General features: G+C 51.9%; 2 protein-coding genes across 3 annotated transcripts in view; one reads left to right on the top strand and one right to left on the bottom strand.

The window, feature by feature from the left end:
* The window catches only part of SLC22A18 (solute carrier family 22 member 18), a 57,432-nt gene extending 44,600 nt beyond the window's left edge, over positions 1-12,832 (top strand). For both annotated transcript variants that reach the window (XM_048066686.2, XM_048066685.2), the window contains exons 8-10: positions 4,233-4,334; positions 7,610-7,730; positions 12,534-12,832. In XM_048066686.2, coding sequence (XP_047922643.1) covers positions 4,233-4,334; positions 7,610-7,730; positions 12,534-12,721 — 411 coding nt within the window. In that variant the 3' untranslated portion in view covers positions 12,722-12,832. The remainder of the gene's footprint in view (positions 1-4,232; positions 4,335-7,609; positions 7,731-12,533) is intronic.
* A 1,311-nt stretch (positions 12,833-14,143) lies between these two features.
* PHLDA2 (pleckstrin homology like domain family A member 2) lies at positions 14,144-15,413 on the bottom strand. The gene is made up of 2 exons (XM_013191566.3): positions 14,854-15,413; positions 14,144-14,583 (listed from the first exon to the last, which is right to left on the bottom strand). Exon 1 carries the CDS (start codon positions 15,291-15,293, stop codon positions 14,895-14,897), a length of 399 nt encoding a protein of 132 aa, XP_013047020.1. The 5' UTR covers positions 15,294-15,413; the 3' UTR covers positions 14,144-14,583; positions 14,854-14,894.
* Between the last annotated feature and the right edge of the window lie 314 nt (positions 15,414-15,727).

The raw sequence follows: 15,727 nt of genomic DNA, 5'->3' as shown, positions 1-15,727 counted from the left end.
CTGAAAACAAAGCAAAACACACAAAAGAAAAACTCTGGGTGGGACAAAGGGGTAGGTATTTATTACCCCGAGGACCAAGAAATCATAAGACATCTGTTCTAGTTACTGCGTTTAGTTGGCATTGTTGTACAAACTCCACCTCTAGCTGTGCAGCTTCTGGAGGGACAAGTTCGTACTGAGTGATTCTGGAAAGATGAGAGAGATTCCTGGAGGAACGATTTACATTGCCTATCATCTTATCACCAGCCTGTCCCTCTTGCTTTTTTATTTCTCTGTGCAGCAAAAGGGATGATTAAAGAGCTGGGGATTTAATTACAGCCAGGTTCGCCTAGGGGGAAAACCCACTTGGTGAGAGGACCTTGCAACAACAAACAGAAAGTTCTCTAGTTTCCTCGCTTTGAAGGATTTAAACCTGTGGCGGGGGGTGGAGGGGGGAAAGCCAACCAGTAGGCTGGAGTTTGCAAAACACACGCTCGTCTCTCCCCTGTGAGGCCAAGTGCTGCTTCAGCAGTTCGGTCCTTACTGTCAGCTCTCCTTGCAGCCCCAACACCCTTGTGCTCTTCTGCAAGACCTGAACAAATTCTCCAATGCTTTCTGGCATTGTCGTATCTATAAAACAACCTCCTTCCCCTCCCACCCATACTAGTGCAGGGTTTTGCACTACCTTCAGCCTGTCAAGAAATGTCCAGCACTGTTTGATGCCCCAGCCTGTGTCTACCCCTGGTCCCAGCCCTTACGTGGGCTGTGCCTGCCTCCATGAACTTCTCACGTCTTCTCCTTTCCAGGTGTTTGTTTAAATGGGTGTCTTCTTGCTGGGCTCTTTTTTCAGCGGGTGCTTGTGAAGGAGTTTGTAGGAACAGCCTCATGTCCAACGGCCACAGGTGGGCATGAAGGATCAGCCAGGTATCTGTATGACTTGGACTTTTTCCATGTCACTACTTGAGGATCCTGGTCTGGCTCCACAGCAGCTCCACACAGCAAGGAAACTGCTTTGCCATTAAAAAGTCAGGCAAAAAATAACGCTTTAGACCTTTAAACAGCAAAAGCCTTTTCCATGCTGTAAGGGACTTGGGAGAGTTGGTGGTGAGGTCTACAAGATGTGTCACTGGCTCTCCCAAGCGAACGGGAGCTCCAGCAGATACAGTAATAGTGGGGGTGGTTTTCTACATCATCATCTGAACTAATGGAAGGAATCATGAGTACGAATCCAATGTAAGGACAAAGAGAGAGAGATTTGGCTGTTCTGCATTTATCAGGAGACTTATTTGCCTTGTAAGAAGGAGGGGGGAGGAAAAAGAAAAAGCAGTGTTGGTTTTTCCTGCGACATGTGTACACAGCCACGGGCAGTGCCTGTTATTTCACTTGCAAACAATTTCCTCTCCCTTTTGTTTATTGATGACAGAACACATTCCAGCCAGGTACACTGTCTCTGCCCCAGCACTTCAAAGGAGGTCAGGTTACAAAGGCAAGCACCATCCAGCAGATTAAATGTGGGAGGGGAAGGCCCATGAGATCTCAAGTGGAGGCTGCATGCAAGGAAAAAGCCTCGAACATGCCAGCAGGAATAAAAATGAATCCCACTGCTGCCTTTTCGGTGCTGACCAAGCTTATCCATGGGAGCGAGGAAGCCCAAACTGTCCCAGGTGCCCCCGCTACTGCCTACGTCCATACTAACAGCACTGCAAGGGCAGCACGTCACCCAAACCCTCCACGAGATCGTGCACACCAACCTTTTGGTTTCCTCCATCCCAAATGTGCCCATGCTGCTGCTCGAGCAAATTGGGCACCTGCATGCCCATGAAAAATTGTAGGTGGCATTTTGGCAGGTGTGCTTGGCACAAGGATGTCATCACTGGGTGGTGCAGATCCGTCTGTCCCCATTTTTCTAGACTTTTCTTCCTCTAAGCCTCTTTCTAGGGATTTTACAAGCTTATCTATGACTCAGGAAAGCTCTCTGCTGGAAGTAATGAGTTGTCAGGTCTCATTTCTGGCCGTAAGCAGGTCCTGAGCTCCAAAAATATTATCCTTCACCTAAATCAAGATGTTGGTGTTAGAAAGGGTGAGGTGATGACTCAAGATGAGGGGCCTTTGTGGCTTATGGCTGAATCAGCAACAACAACGCTGGGAGGGAGACCAGCAGCAAAAGCCAATGGGGCCCAGTAACCAGTGGGGAGGCTGGGGTATGTATAACCCAGGGATGTCCACATGGCCTGGGATGGAAAGCAGGTGACGTGGGCTGATGCTTGCCGCTCCCATGGTGATCTGAGTAGGCTTCTCTGGAAATCACTGATGATATCCCCCCATGACTCAAGGATGGGCAGGGACAGGGCTGCGCCTGCACGGTGAATCCCGATTAAATACACCATTCAAGTCCAGGCAAATTGAGAAACCTTTCCTCCAGTGGCTCAGAGGAGCCGAACTAGGGTTTGGGTGATGCCACCACCATGTCAAGTCACGCCGAGGGAAGGCAGTCCTGTGACTCAGCACAGCCCTGGTGGGAGGGATCGGCAGGCTGGAAGGCGTTAATGACGGTTCTTCTTCATTTTCGGAGTGCTCAGCTTAATGAAGCATGACTCAGCAGCTCCTCCACCCATCCCGAGCAGGAGCTACCAGGGCTGGCCTCATCCTCCTCCCGCCCGGCCCATGTCCGTGGCGGGCGTGAAGCCGCAATGACTCAGGTCACCCCATCGTTTGTCCCAGCATCGCACTGCACTGTCCCCAATGCCACCAGGCAGGTGAGCCGCACAGGGCTCGTGCCTCCGCCACGTATGTGAGCCCAGCGCCTGAGCCCTGCCCAAGGGTGGCACAGGGACAGGGTCAGGGTCAGGGACAGGGACAGGGAAGAGGCAGAAGCATGAACTGGGAAACCAAATTTCTGCATGGCAATATGCCCCCTCATGCCAAAAATTGTGCTCTGAAGGACAGCAAAGGGTTTAATTTTGATTTTTTTCCATTAAGTTGTAGCTTGTTGGAGAAATACTTAAACTAGTTATCACTCTTTATGAAAACTTCACCTTATTTTCACTCTATGTCTATTTACGTTTTACTGTTTGATTTTATTTTTGCAATTAAATTGTTGTGTTTTTTTTTTTTTTGGACTATTTGTTGTACATTAACATTTCTTTTAAATAACATCCTTTTTTATTTATCCTGCACTGATTTCCTTTCAGTGGATTTAGGGTTTCTCCCTTAGGATTAGCACAGTAAGGCTGACAGCAGCACAGCCGTGGCCCAAGTCAAATCCGAGCACCAAGGTTTTTTTAGGCTGCACCAAAATTGAAACGAAGCCATCACAGAAAACAAAGTGTTTTGCACTAAAGCTCTTCTTTCAAGTCAGAGGGGCTTTCATTCAGATCAAACAAACCCTTCTGAAGAGGGGGAAGCTCAGTAGATCCCTATCTGTCCCTCCCCTGGAGCCCCGTCAGCCAGGATGAGCTCTTCCACCCTCTGTCCTCTCCTGCCCACTCTGTCCAGTGCCAAGTGCGCCAGATGCTGAGCAGAGAAATGAAAGTGGGCACCTTTGCTCTCTGAAGCACTGTAAAAGACAAACATGCCCTGGGATTTACATTTTCTGCTCCTCCTTCCATCCCCCTCTCCCCCAGTTTTTGCTTAAAAACTATAAAACCAGTTCCTTGCCCCTTGTGCCTGTGCATACTGCTGGGGCTGGGGATTAGCATCGCTGTTGTCCTTATTTCCTGTATAAAAATGATGAACTGCCCAAATAATACATTTATAGTTTAAAATAATGGCAAGATAAGGTACAGGAGAGGAGGTGTTTTCCACCTCTGCATAAATATGTACTGTTTTGCTTTGAAAGAGCTTGCCAAAAATGAAGAATTTAACAGTAATTGTATTTCACAAATAAAATAAAATAAAATAAAGTAAAATAAAATAAATAAAATCCCAAGTTAAAAATTTGTATCTCCACGTGCCTTTCGGTGGTTTCAATCACCGTTGCTGACCGGGCAGTGACAGCAAATTCACAGAAGCACCACTCCTTAGAGAGATCTTCCTCTGACAGGGTGGATTTATCACTAGGATGCAAAATGCTCAGAAACATGGATTGTGTCTTGAGGCCATTTACTGTGACAGCAAAGACCCTTTACCCCCCCCCCCCCCAAAAAAAAAAAAAGCAACAAGGAAATAACTCATTTGCTCCCTTTCAGTTGCCCTCTCAGCTTGTTCCCATTGATTTAAACTGGATTAACGTTGCTTGTGTGCTTCTCCCCCAGGTTGTGCAAGGTCTGGTGGTTGGGAAGCTCAGCAAACACTGCACGGAGAGGACCCTGCTCAGGCTTGGCGTCCTCGTCTTCGCCGGCGTGGGCCTGGGCATGGTAAGGTTTGCTGTAAAATCATCCACGGTGCCTTTCAATAACGTGGCAGGCAGGGGCCCGGCTGCCACCACTGCTGCTGGCAGTGCCACCGCTGGCTCTGCTGGGCAGTGCTCAGGGGGGACCAGCAGTCCTGGGCCTCTCTGCAAACATGGCTGTGCTCAGCAACGATAAAGAGTGCTGTGAGTAATGGTTACAGGGATTAGCAGAATAATAATCCAGCACAGAAATTCGTAAATCCATCCTGAGTCACTGGATTTGCATAGAGGTCCTGCCTTCCGTCCTCAAGCCGCTGCGTTTCCTGAACAGCCCAGAAAGTAAATGCAGATTATGGGGAGAAAAAACATTGCAGTCGTACCCTGCTGTGAGACAGAGAAGGACTTTTTTTCTCATCTTTCCGGGCCTTTGTTTTGCCTAATTCCCCCAAGATTAGAGCATTTGGAGAAGGAAGCAGCAAGAAAATAATTCAGCTCCTCGGTTTGGGGATAAGCGGCGTCACCCATCGCCAGTTGTATTGGTGTGGGCGAGAGTCGATGCCAACCCCAAATGTCAATTGGGAAATCGTGCTGACGTGGGCAGCTCTGCCGATAATCACGTTCACTCAGATAAGCCAGCTCTGCCCAGGGCGGTGGGATGCTTGGGAAGGGTCTGCCTGGTCCCTGCCCACTGGCATTGTGCCTTTTCAGCTGGTGGTGGTGTGCCCCATAAAGTGTGGCCCAGGGGTGGTTTTAAGGGTCTCACCACTCGGGTTTGGTCTTGGGTGGGAGCAATTAGGTGGGGTCAAGGTGGAGCTGGCCCACCTTGAGATGTGAGGACCAGTAGATGGGAGCAGGGCATGGTGCCGCTGATTTTGGGTCTACAGGGCTCAGGCAGAGGGCCTATGGTGGAGTAAAGGGCTTTGGTACACCAGTGTCTCACTGGGATGGAGGGCTGGCAGCTGCTGAAAGTACAGGAGAAAGCCTCGACAACAGAGCAGACTGGAGGCACTCACTCAGCCAACTTTGTTGGATCTGGTGTATGTGTCTGAAACCTATCCAAAACCAGTGTGGATGGGACACACAAGCTCACTGGGCAGCAATGACAGAGCAGCAAGGGGGTGATTTGGGGAGGGTAATTCCCATTTTCCTCTGGAGAGACAGCAGCGCAGGGGCCACAGGGCTGACGTGGCTGCACGGGGAGGGGAAAGCGGGGAAGGGAAATGGTTGGTTTGAGAGCTGGCAGTTACACCATGCCTGGAGGGCTGTGGACGTCCTGACAGCATGGCCCAGGGACAAGGGTCAGTGATGACTTCCCACAAGAGCTATTCATAGGCAAATGCAGCAGCCGTCCTTGTTGGGCACACAGTCCTTATTAAAAAGCGCTCTGTTGGGTGGTTTGCTGCAAAAATATCTGTCTCTGGGGTGGCTTTTTGTTTCAGGCAGGTCCCAAGCACAAGGATGACAACAAATCCCCAAAGAGAGGCAGTGAGGAAAAGCAGCTATCTGTCCATACAAGAACCTCCAAAACCCACTCCCTTGCCATGAGGCAGGCTGAAGGGATTTCAGATGGGGGCCGCCGATGGCCGCAGACAGCCGGGAAGAGGCTGAAGGATGCTTGGCAGCAGCAGAGGGAAGGGGTGGGCTGGGAGCCCTGCAGTCACACCTGGAAGAGGGAGAGCAGGGTAGGGTGTCTGGCATGCAGATGCTGGCAGTGCTGCGAGCCGAGTGTGTGGGCAGGGGCGTAGGAGGTCTTGGCGGTGTCGACGGGGAAGTTTTTTCGCTTTGTCTCAAGGCATGGCTGTGCCCCATCCTGCCTCCTCCCCTCTGGTTCCCAGGTGCTGGGTTTTGAGCTGAAACTCCTGGGTCTGCCTTCCTCGCCTTGAAAATGGCCTCGGATCTGGCCGGGTGGAAAAGGTTGCTGTCTGCTGGGCTGCAGATGAGTAGCGGACACCAAGCTCCACCTGACCCCATCCCGTCAAAGCCCCAAGGCAGCAAGGAGACGTTCCCCAAGGTCTATGCACAGCTGCGAGTCTGCTCTTTCCTGGCCATTTCCTTCACCCTCCAGCCCCTGAAGACACTCCTTCAAGGCAGGGGAGTGTTACAGCTGTTTTTTCCTACAACCGCCGTGTTGTCCCGCAATGACATTTGCCCTGGCAAGGAATTATTCTCCCCCTGTCTGAATGTTTATGTACCAAATACCTGTTCCTCTGACTTTGTTCACCAGTTCCTTAAGCAGGAATGCCTAGTTCTTAACTAAAATGTAGGCAAAGAGCCCCTCCAAGGAGAGAAACCTGGCCGTGTACAAGTCTAGAGGGGAACTATGAATAAACCTCAGTATTTCCAAGTCATTAGTTAGCGATGGCTCTGGGCTTCTCCATCTTCTGTAGCCAAGAGGCACAGACCAGTTTTTATGAGTGAGAACCCCAGAGAATGAAACCTCTGGCTGGGCCGGTGACTGTTCCAGCCACAACAACACACCTCGAGATGAGGCTGAGGGCAGGAGACTGGCAAGGGAGGGGGAATTTCCTTTCCATGCCCCAGAGAAATATATTTATTTGACCAGCAGGGCTGAGAGCCGCTCTAGCCCCATCGCTGAGGGATCCTCACCGCTTTTGTTTAAGCATTAAACAGCTGGAGGGATGTTTCCACTAAGAATATGTGCAATAACAAAATCATTACTCTCCTTAATTATGCTCGCTAATGTGCGCTTATGGCCAGAAGACCTATTCCAGATTACTGAATTTGGTGAATTTATTAGCGAGGAAGCAGGAGAACAGGATTAGAAATCCCAAAGGTACAGCATTACATAATGCACCGGGTTCATTCATTTTGGCAAGCTTAGTTTGGTTTTAATTAGTTATGATAATGAACCAAAGTGCCTTCTCTAGGCTGTTTTGTATAAGTAATGGAGGCTTCCTGAAATACACCACATGCATCTGCTGCTGAACATTTCCTTAGGACTTGGACAAGGGACAGAAGACCGGGGGGAGGGTGTGGGGACGTCACTAATTCCCAGACACTAAAAATACCCGCGGCAGGGCTGGAAAACGTGCTGCCGGATTACAGGGTATCGCCTGCTACTTGTGCTGCATGCTTGGAATAATTCCCTGCACACAAATGCTGGGAGACGGAAGACCCTGAAATGGCCAAAGCCACATTGTCATAAATCAGTTGGGGCTCTCACAATTTACCTAAATGTCACAGGTTTGGCTCGTGATGTTTTTCTGTATAGTTTCTTGCTGCAAAGTTGCTTTTTTGTGCTCTCTAATGATCCGTGGTCCCTTGTGTCTTGTCTCTTAGGCTCTGATGAGGACTGTATGGCATTACTGCATCATTGCCTTGCCGCTGATGTTTGCCTTCACCATGCTGGGCACCATCACTGACAGCATCCTCACCAAGGCTGTCCCCTCCTCCGACACCGGTAAGGCTCATCAGAGAGAGCAGACAGGTCCTTTTCCATGCCCTTTGCTCTTTTTTTGGGGCCCATCAGGTGCTTCCCAGCTCAGGCTCCAGCTCACCACAGTGGATGCCCGTTTCCCCAGCAAATCTGGCTGCAGCAGTTGTATGTGGTGGGTGTCAGTGGAGGGGTGAGTGAGTACCGGTGGTACTAGCACAGGATGAGTCAGAGCAGTGTTGAACAAACATCCCATGGCCGGTGCACCCAGTCCTACCCTACCTGCTGCCATCAGGCTCCAGGGTGCTGTCGGCTCTGGACCTTCAGTCCCCTTTGCCCTACACAAGGTGAAGTCCGTGGCCTGATATACCTCACTCTTTCAGCAGCTGTTTCCCCAGAAAGCTGACACCATCCCCAGCACCACCATCCCTAATCCCCGACTCAGCACCAATCCATGTGCTTTGCTTCCAGCCCCATGCGGTCATTGCCCTGTCTCCATTTTTTGGCCATATCTCTGCATAGAGTTACTTTATTTCTCTGTACAAGGGGTCTGAAATGCAGCCGTAGAAGCAGAAATCTTCACACCTGCAATTTTTCTTCAGTTGACTGAGGAAATACGGCTGTGTTGTTGCCATGGGAGCCTTGCTGAGTTTGCCCCATGATGGAGCAGCGTTAACCTGCTACAGCGTATTCCACTCATGGTCTTTCACAGTTTGCTCCCGGAGCTCTGACCACCAGGTACTCAAGAGTTCCTCTGCTTTAGCTGAGCCCTTCTGGGCCACCAGCCTTCACACTTCAGCTTCACTTGCAGCTGTCTGAGCAGATACCTTCCCATAGAACCCTACTGAGAATTGGCTTTAGAGTCTGCACAGCCCATTAGTGAAGTTTATAAAGCACTTTTAAGATGCTTCTGGATGAAGAGCTTTTCTAAACGTCACTCCAGAAGTTTATTTGTAGAGCTGAAGACCGCCTCTACTACAAATGCTGGGAGCCCACGATTTCCAAGCGCGATGTTTCTACCTGGGAGAAGTTCCTAGACCATGCAGAGGCGAGGTCTCAGATGCCCCAACCCCTCTGCATGACCAGGAAGGAAATCTGCTGCTTCACGACTTGGAGCAACATTCAGCGAGGAGGGAGAGTAGTGGAGGAAGGGCACCAAAGGCCTTTGGGGCATAAAGTAAAGCTGGAATTCATCCAGGCTCTGCTCAAAGGGGCTTTGTAAGGAAAAACAGAGCATTGCTCGGCTCTTAAAGCCCGGAGGCTAGCATCGGTCAGAGGGGAAAATGGGTTTAGTTGCCTCACCCTGGTCCCCGCTTGCGTATGTTGTTACGACAGGACAGGATGGATGATCTCTGCACAGAAAGGCAGGATGGAGACAGCCCATGGGGTGGCAGGAGGATGTCTGGGGACCCTGGGATATGTGCTCTAATGTGCCCATCCATTCTGGGCTGATGCCATGTCAAGTGCTCCTACAAATTACAGGCTCAAAACTGTGCACGAGGAGGAGGCATGCTGCCGGAATGGAGGATCACAGCAGTGGTGGAAAACTGTGTCTTCGCCAGCCCTTCCTGCCCCTCACCCTTACAACAGTGCTTTCCCTCACGGTGTTTCCCAGGGAGGAGGCATCTGCTAGTCTCGTGCTTGTTTTGGGCGCATCCCCAGTGAAGGCAGGAATGCCTGACACAGCAGAGCCACGTCCTCGCGAGCTGCCTCTCCGCGGCAGCTGTGGCTGTGACGGCGTGGGTGTCTCTCAGAGCAATGCGGCTATTAAGATGCCTGCCATCCGTCGCAGGCCGTGGGTGGCACCACACAAGGGCTGCTCCACCCGTACAGCAGCTCGAGTGCGGCTCCTTCCTCTGCCAGCTTGAAACTGGCTCTGCAGTGAGAGCATTTTGGTGGTGTGCTAGGAATCGCCGCTTCCCCAAGGGCGTGTAAATCTGGGGATTCTCCTAACGGAAAAGCCTCTCTTTCATTCCCTGGGGTCAGCCCCTGCTGTTTTTACCTGGGACTGGCAGAGGCTAGGGGGACTTTGCTTTTGGCCAAAGGGAGGCCATGTGAGGAGCTGGAGGTTGGGGTGAGCTGAGGATGGGGTGTTGCAGGACGATTGTCTGTCCGCCCTGGCTAGACACTGAGTCACCCATCCTTGCCTCCTAGCTTGGCGTTTCTGCAAGGAAACAGAGACCAGGCGGTGGCTGGAGGATGGCCCCATCCCTTGCACCCACCACCCTGCTTTCAGGCCCCATCTCAGGCCACTCCTCCTGAGGCTGACGAGTTCCAGTGAAGGCAACGGAGTGGAAATGATTTCATTCATTTCCCTTTGATTTTTTTTCCCCTCCCCATCTTCAAAGGCAGGAAGGGAAAATGTTGCACCACGTGCATGTGCCATTCAGCTGGCCGCGCGAGCTGGTGGGAGTGCAGCCCCAAGCCAAGGCGGGCTCGCATCGGCACAAGCACTCCTTGTCCCCCCGAGAATGGAGGTCTTGTTCCTGCCTAAAGGAGGGGGGAGGTAGGAAGGAAGTGAAGCAGAGCATCACTGCTTCACGGGCCTGTGTTTCACAATTTTATTTGCACATCAGGCGCAAAGCCCTAGAAGGAGAGCTTGCAATGAGGCTCGGCCCCCCCAGTCCCCCCCAAGCTTTGCCTTGCTGGTTCGGAGGCGGCCGCTCGTGGTGCCCTGATCATTAAATGAGGCCACGCTATTGCCCCGCGGGCACCAGGCTGATCCAGGCCAGCACTGTCATCTGAAGGCGGTGACAGGATGTGAGCTGGAAAGGAGTGAGCTGGGAGGAGGGACACGGCCCCGAAACCTGTGGGAGGAGAGGCTGGGAGAAGGTCTGGGGTGGGAGGTGACTGCACTGGCCAGGTCTGGCCACATGGGAAGGGGTAGCGATGCCAGGTATGGGAAAAAGCAGGGGAAAAGCTAGTGAAGGAGGAAAAAAAGGGGGAGGAAAGGTACAGAAAGATGAGATCACTGTGATAAAGAAGGTGGCAAGCAAGCATGGGTTTTGGCAAAGCTGAACAAAGTGATGCAGACATGGTTTTTGCTGGCGTGGTGACTCGTCACGGTTAAAGGTCTGATGTTAACTGAGATCTATCACGTGTGCAGCGTGGAAATGGAGCGAGGGTTGAGATTTACAGTGTCCCAAAGCTCCAGGGCATCCGACACGAGGGATCTAATTTAAGCCCATTAAATAGAAATTATCTTTCTCAGCAGTGTGTTACAGAAGTGCAGAGGGAGAGCCCAGCCTTTTGAGAGGATGGATTTCAGCTCAAAAAAAAAAAAAAAAAAAAAAGGAAAGGAAAAAAGTGCCTCCTCAATCATAAGAGCCAGTTTGGCAATTGCAAGTAGTAATTAGTTTAATTCAAATACCTAGAGGGAAAAAAATAATTGCAAAACCTGCCCAGAAAGTTTGGTGGTTGTGGGATTGTTCCCATTGGCAAAGGGTCAGGTTAAGGTCCCACCCATCGCCGTGGTGTTCCCATGTGCAGGAGGAGCTCAGCAGCTCTTCCAGGGAGACTTCCTTCTCCGCGCACCATGACTATGCCCTCGGTTCGGGCTCATTGCACAAGTATTTTAAGCATTTTTGATAAAAGCGCAGCAGTCCCAGTGCAGCATTACACCAACACCTGGCTGCCCACCCTCCCTCTGAGCTGGGGTGGGGGGGTCAGTCCTCCGTGGTCACCCACTGCTCTAAGCCATGCTAGATATCACACTGGTGTCCACATCTTGCAAGCAGGACAGCATCCTCCCCTTGCCTAGGTGTTGCTGGCATGGTGTGGTGATGGTTCAGTTCATGTCTTGGTGGAAAATTGATGCCAACAGCCCACTAATCACACTGGGGTTAAGAGAAATAATTTAAAACAACATTTCAGAGCAGAGCATAAGTTTCTTGTACAGCTTGCCCTCCCGCCCAGTGGTGTGGGCTAATAATTTCCTGGCTGGATGGGCATTGTCTGCTCCCCTGAGTGTGAGTGCCATCCCGCATGAGGACCGCATGGCCAAGAGCCCGGCGGGTGCAGGGGACCGTGGTTGCATCCTGTGAGATGTCCTGGCGGAAAAACCTGCCTTTGCCCAAGTGGAGGTGCTTCCCCTTCCCCTGGGCTCCTGTTAACCATGCAAATGTGGGAGCTGTTGGAAGGAGAACCGGCCGAGCCGGGTGAAAGGCTCCCATTTCCATCCAAATTGAAACATCCGCTCTGTTCGCAAGGGTGTGGGGGGGGGTAATCTCAAGGGGGTTCGGTCTCTAGCTGTGCTTTTAGCTATTTAGTCTTAAAGACATAGTTCAACCTAAGTTTCTTGCTCCTGATAAGCTCTCAAGAGCAGTATTATGCAAGAGAAGAAATGGTGATTGCTGCTTGGTGGGATGGGAGCCTCTCGGGTACCCACTGCTGCTAATCATGATATCAGAAGACAGCGTGCTTCGTTTTGGAAGGCGTCAATGTGCTCTTAGAAGCGACATCTCCGTCCCCAACCTGTGCTGTATTTGGCAGCCTGATTGAGTTCAGGAGCATCTTCTAGTGCCCAAAGCATCCTTGGACCCTGGCTAAGGTGGCAGTGAGCTTCGGCTTGCCTTTCAGGCAGCATTATGACCATCTGCATCACAGTGTCAAAGAGCTGAGCTGGCTCTGGTGGAAACTCGTCCCCATGCCTCCAGGAGGCCTTAGACTTAATGAACCCTAATTGGACTTCTATAAATGAATGCGAGAGATTATTTGAAGCAATTTCCTACCACTGCGGGGGGAAGGCCAGCAGGGACAAAGGGGCTCCCACACACCTTCCCAAAACTCGCCCTCGCCCTGACGTGTGCCTGTCTCTGCCGTCTCTCCTAGGTACCATGCTGGGAATCTGCGCGTCGGTCCAGCCCCTGACACGGACGGTGGGCCCAACCATCGGCGGTGTGTTGTACAAACGATTCGGCGTCCACTCCTTCGGCTATTTGCAGCTAATTGTCAATATTGGGTTGTTTGTTTACCTCTTAAAGAGTAAAATCCCGCTCAGAGAGCAGAAAGCCCACTGATTCAGATGCACCAAAGCTGCCCCCTTACTCTTCCCATAGCAATAAAGAAGACAGTGGCATTGTGCTTTCTTTTTGAGGCCACAAATGTGGAATAAAGCACTTTCAACTGCTCCTTGTGTTTCTTCACCCTTGGCACAACAAAGACCTGACATCAAGGCCATCTGCCCCAGTGGGCAGACCAGCTTGCAATAGCAGGGGGCTGCATGCCCCGCAAGCTGCCTCTGCCACTGCAAACAGTCAGCAGCAGCTCCCGAGCCCCAGCTGCTCTAAGTCAGCATTCCTGCGTTGGATTCACGGAAACTGAGGGGATTAACAGCCAGCCCCTCTGCTCGGCTTGGGCTTTTTTTCTTCCCTCAATACTAACAAAGAAAATGGGGGTAGAACGCACCCACATTTGAGCAGCAGTGCGTTATCACTCTACTAACCATGCCTCTGGTGTTCTTGTGTTAGAGGGGAGCCAGAGCTAAAGGCTTTCAGATGCTGTGGCCAGGTGTTTGCTATGTCCGCTGTTAAAGCCTGGGAAGCCACGACGGTGCATGAGGCTGCTGGGCACAGCTGCCAGCAGGGCATGAGGAGGATGCCTGGCCCTGCTGTGGCCCTGACCCTCCTCCCGGGGTGACTTTTATTCCCTGTACTGAGCCTGTCTTGCTTTTACTACAGGCTGCTTGTAATTAAATAGCTTCCTCTACTATAAACTCTCCTACAAGAATTTCCTGATACTGGGGGAGGGGGGAAAATTATCCAAATGAAGTGATCAACTTTGGAGCATTAGTAGGGAATACTTCACTAGTGATTATTGAGCCTCACGAGATAAATCTTCAATAATTTTGTCCCCAATATATATATATATATATATATAAAAGAACTGCTGCTTGGTCTATGGGCTCTGTAGGAAAAGACCATCTTACTCCTTCCCAGGCAATTTAACTTGATCTAGGCACCACGTCACTGCAGGCAGATAAGAGGAGATGAGTTTGGCTTGCTGTGTTGCAAAGGTGAGCAATCCTCCAGAGCTCTGGCACTGCATTAGGCTGAAATCAATAATCCAGGTCACTGCCCCAGCCCAGCAGGAAGCTATGAGGCAGCAGGGGGAAGGCAAAGGGCATTAGTAGTAGGCAGAAGCACTTTATAGTTGCAGGGAGCTCTTGCGCCGTCTTTAGCTGCCATTACTCAATTACATGGGAAAATGCTTCCGAAAGAGCCTTTACTGAGCACGTGGAAGGCTTTTGTATTTCCACCGCTGGCCAGCGCTGGCCCTCAACATGCTTTCCCTCCCTGTTCTCAGATACAGATGGGTTACCTCGAGTTCCTCCACCTCCCACTGCCCAGTCCAGGCCACCAAAATGGTGCTCACCCACTCCTTTCAAGCCACTGCCCGCGCCACAGATACACATCCACCAAAGAAGTTACTGCACCACAGACTATAGTAATAAAAAGTGAACATTTCAAGTAATTTATTTGGAATGGACATATTAATGCAAAAGCAATATTAAGACGAATAACTGCCAAAAGACATTCATCAAAATAAATACAAATATAGATAGTACAAATAATTTAAATTGTGTTTAACACCACCAGTCAGTGTTGAATCTTCCTTGCGTCTCATAAATACAAGATAATCGTTTGCGAAGTCGTGCCACTCAACACACGTGGACGCCTGGCTAGAAGTCCTGTATGGAAGTCTTTGGTTTTTCTTTTTCAAAATGCATCTCAGGCAGAGCTTGGGGCTCTTTGCTCAGCAGTCTCAACAGGCTTGGAGAAAACCAAGCTGCTTCCAGCTATCTTCTTCGCTTTCCTTCATTGGTACCCTGTCCCATTTCAGTCCAAGACACTTGCTCTGGTATATCATCCAGCGGCATGCTCTAAGGGCAGCGAGAGAAAGCATGTTAGTGAAACGCACCGGGTGGTGGAAATAGAAAAATAAAGAGCTCCCAAGTGGGAGGCAGCGTCCAGCCCTCATCGCATGCTTGGGGGTTTCCATAGGGAATTCTGCGTGAAAGCATCGTCGAGTGCCATTTCTGCCCCGGCAGTCCCTCGCCGCCCGCACCCACCCGAAATACCCGGCCTGGGGGGACCCGGCGATGCGGGCGACCCCTTGGCAGCCGGACGGAGCACAGGGGGCTCGGGCTCACCTGGGGCCGTGCCGGGCTGTGCCAGGCGGCGGGCGGGGGGCTCAGGGCGCCCGGGCCAGCCGCCGCTCCTGGGTGCCCGCCGCCTGCTCCATCTCCTGGCGACTCTTGAAGTCCTGGATGGCCCGCTTGTTCTGGAAGTCGATGAGGGCCATGGTAATGGAGGCGTTCCAGCAGCTCTGGTCCGGGCACCGAAAGTCAATCTCCTTGCGGTCCTTGGTGACGATGGTGAAGTAGATGTACTTGCCCGTGCGCTCCACGCAGTCCACCTTGAGGATGGAGCCGAAGCCCAGCTCCTTGCCCTTGGCCCGCTTGTGCCCGTCGGGGAAGAGGCTGAGGCTGTCCTTGGTGAGCACCACCAGCTTCTTCTTCCACAGCTGAAAAAGGCTGTCGCTGCGCTTCTCCAGCTCGCCCTCGCGGATCACCTCGGCTTGCATCTTCATCCTTTCCCCTTGCTTTTCTCCTTCTTCCCTCCCTCCCTTCCTCCGCGGCGGCTGCGGCTCCTCCAGCTGCGGCTCCGGCTGGGGCTGTGGCGACGATGAGCGAGCCGTGCCGCTCAGGACCGATTTATTGCAATGAATCAGCGCCGGCCGCCTTCCGGTGCCTCCCCCGGGGAGCCCGGCCCGCCGCCCCCTCGCCGCTCCGCCTCTCGCCCGCCCCCCCGGGGCCGCGCTGCTGAGAAGGGGGAGCCTTGCGGAGACCCCACCACGCGTGGGTGCCCACCCCGGCTCAGCCGAGCCCCCAGTCCCTTGTTTTTTGCATCGTCCTCTGCAATCGCCGCCTTCGCCCCTTCATTTCACCCGCCCCCCGACTATGCTAAACCCACCCCCCCACACACTCGGGATGGCTGCGTGGTTTGCCAGCCCCCAGCCCCACG

This window comes from Anser cygnoides, chromosome 5 (assembly GCF_040182565.1).
Source record: "Anser cygnoides isolate HZ-2024a breed goose chromosome 5, Taihu_goose_T2T_genome, whole genome shotgun sequence".
Classification (NCBI taxonomy): domain Eukaryota; kingdom Metazoa; phylum Chordata; class Aves; order Anseriformes; family Anatidae; genus Anser; species Anser cygnoides.
This window is presented reverse-complemented; position numbering and strand designations above follow the sequence as displayed.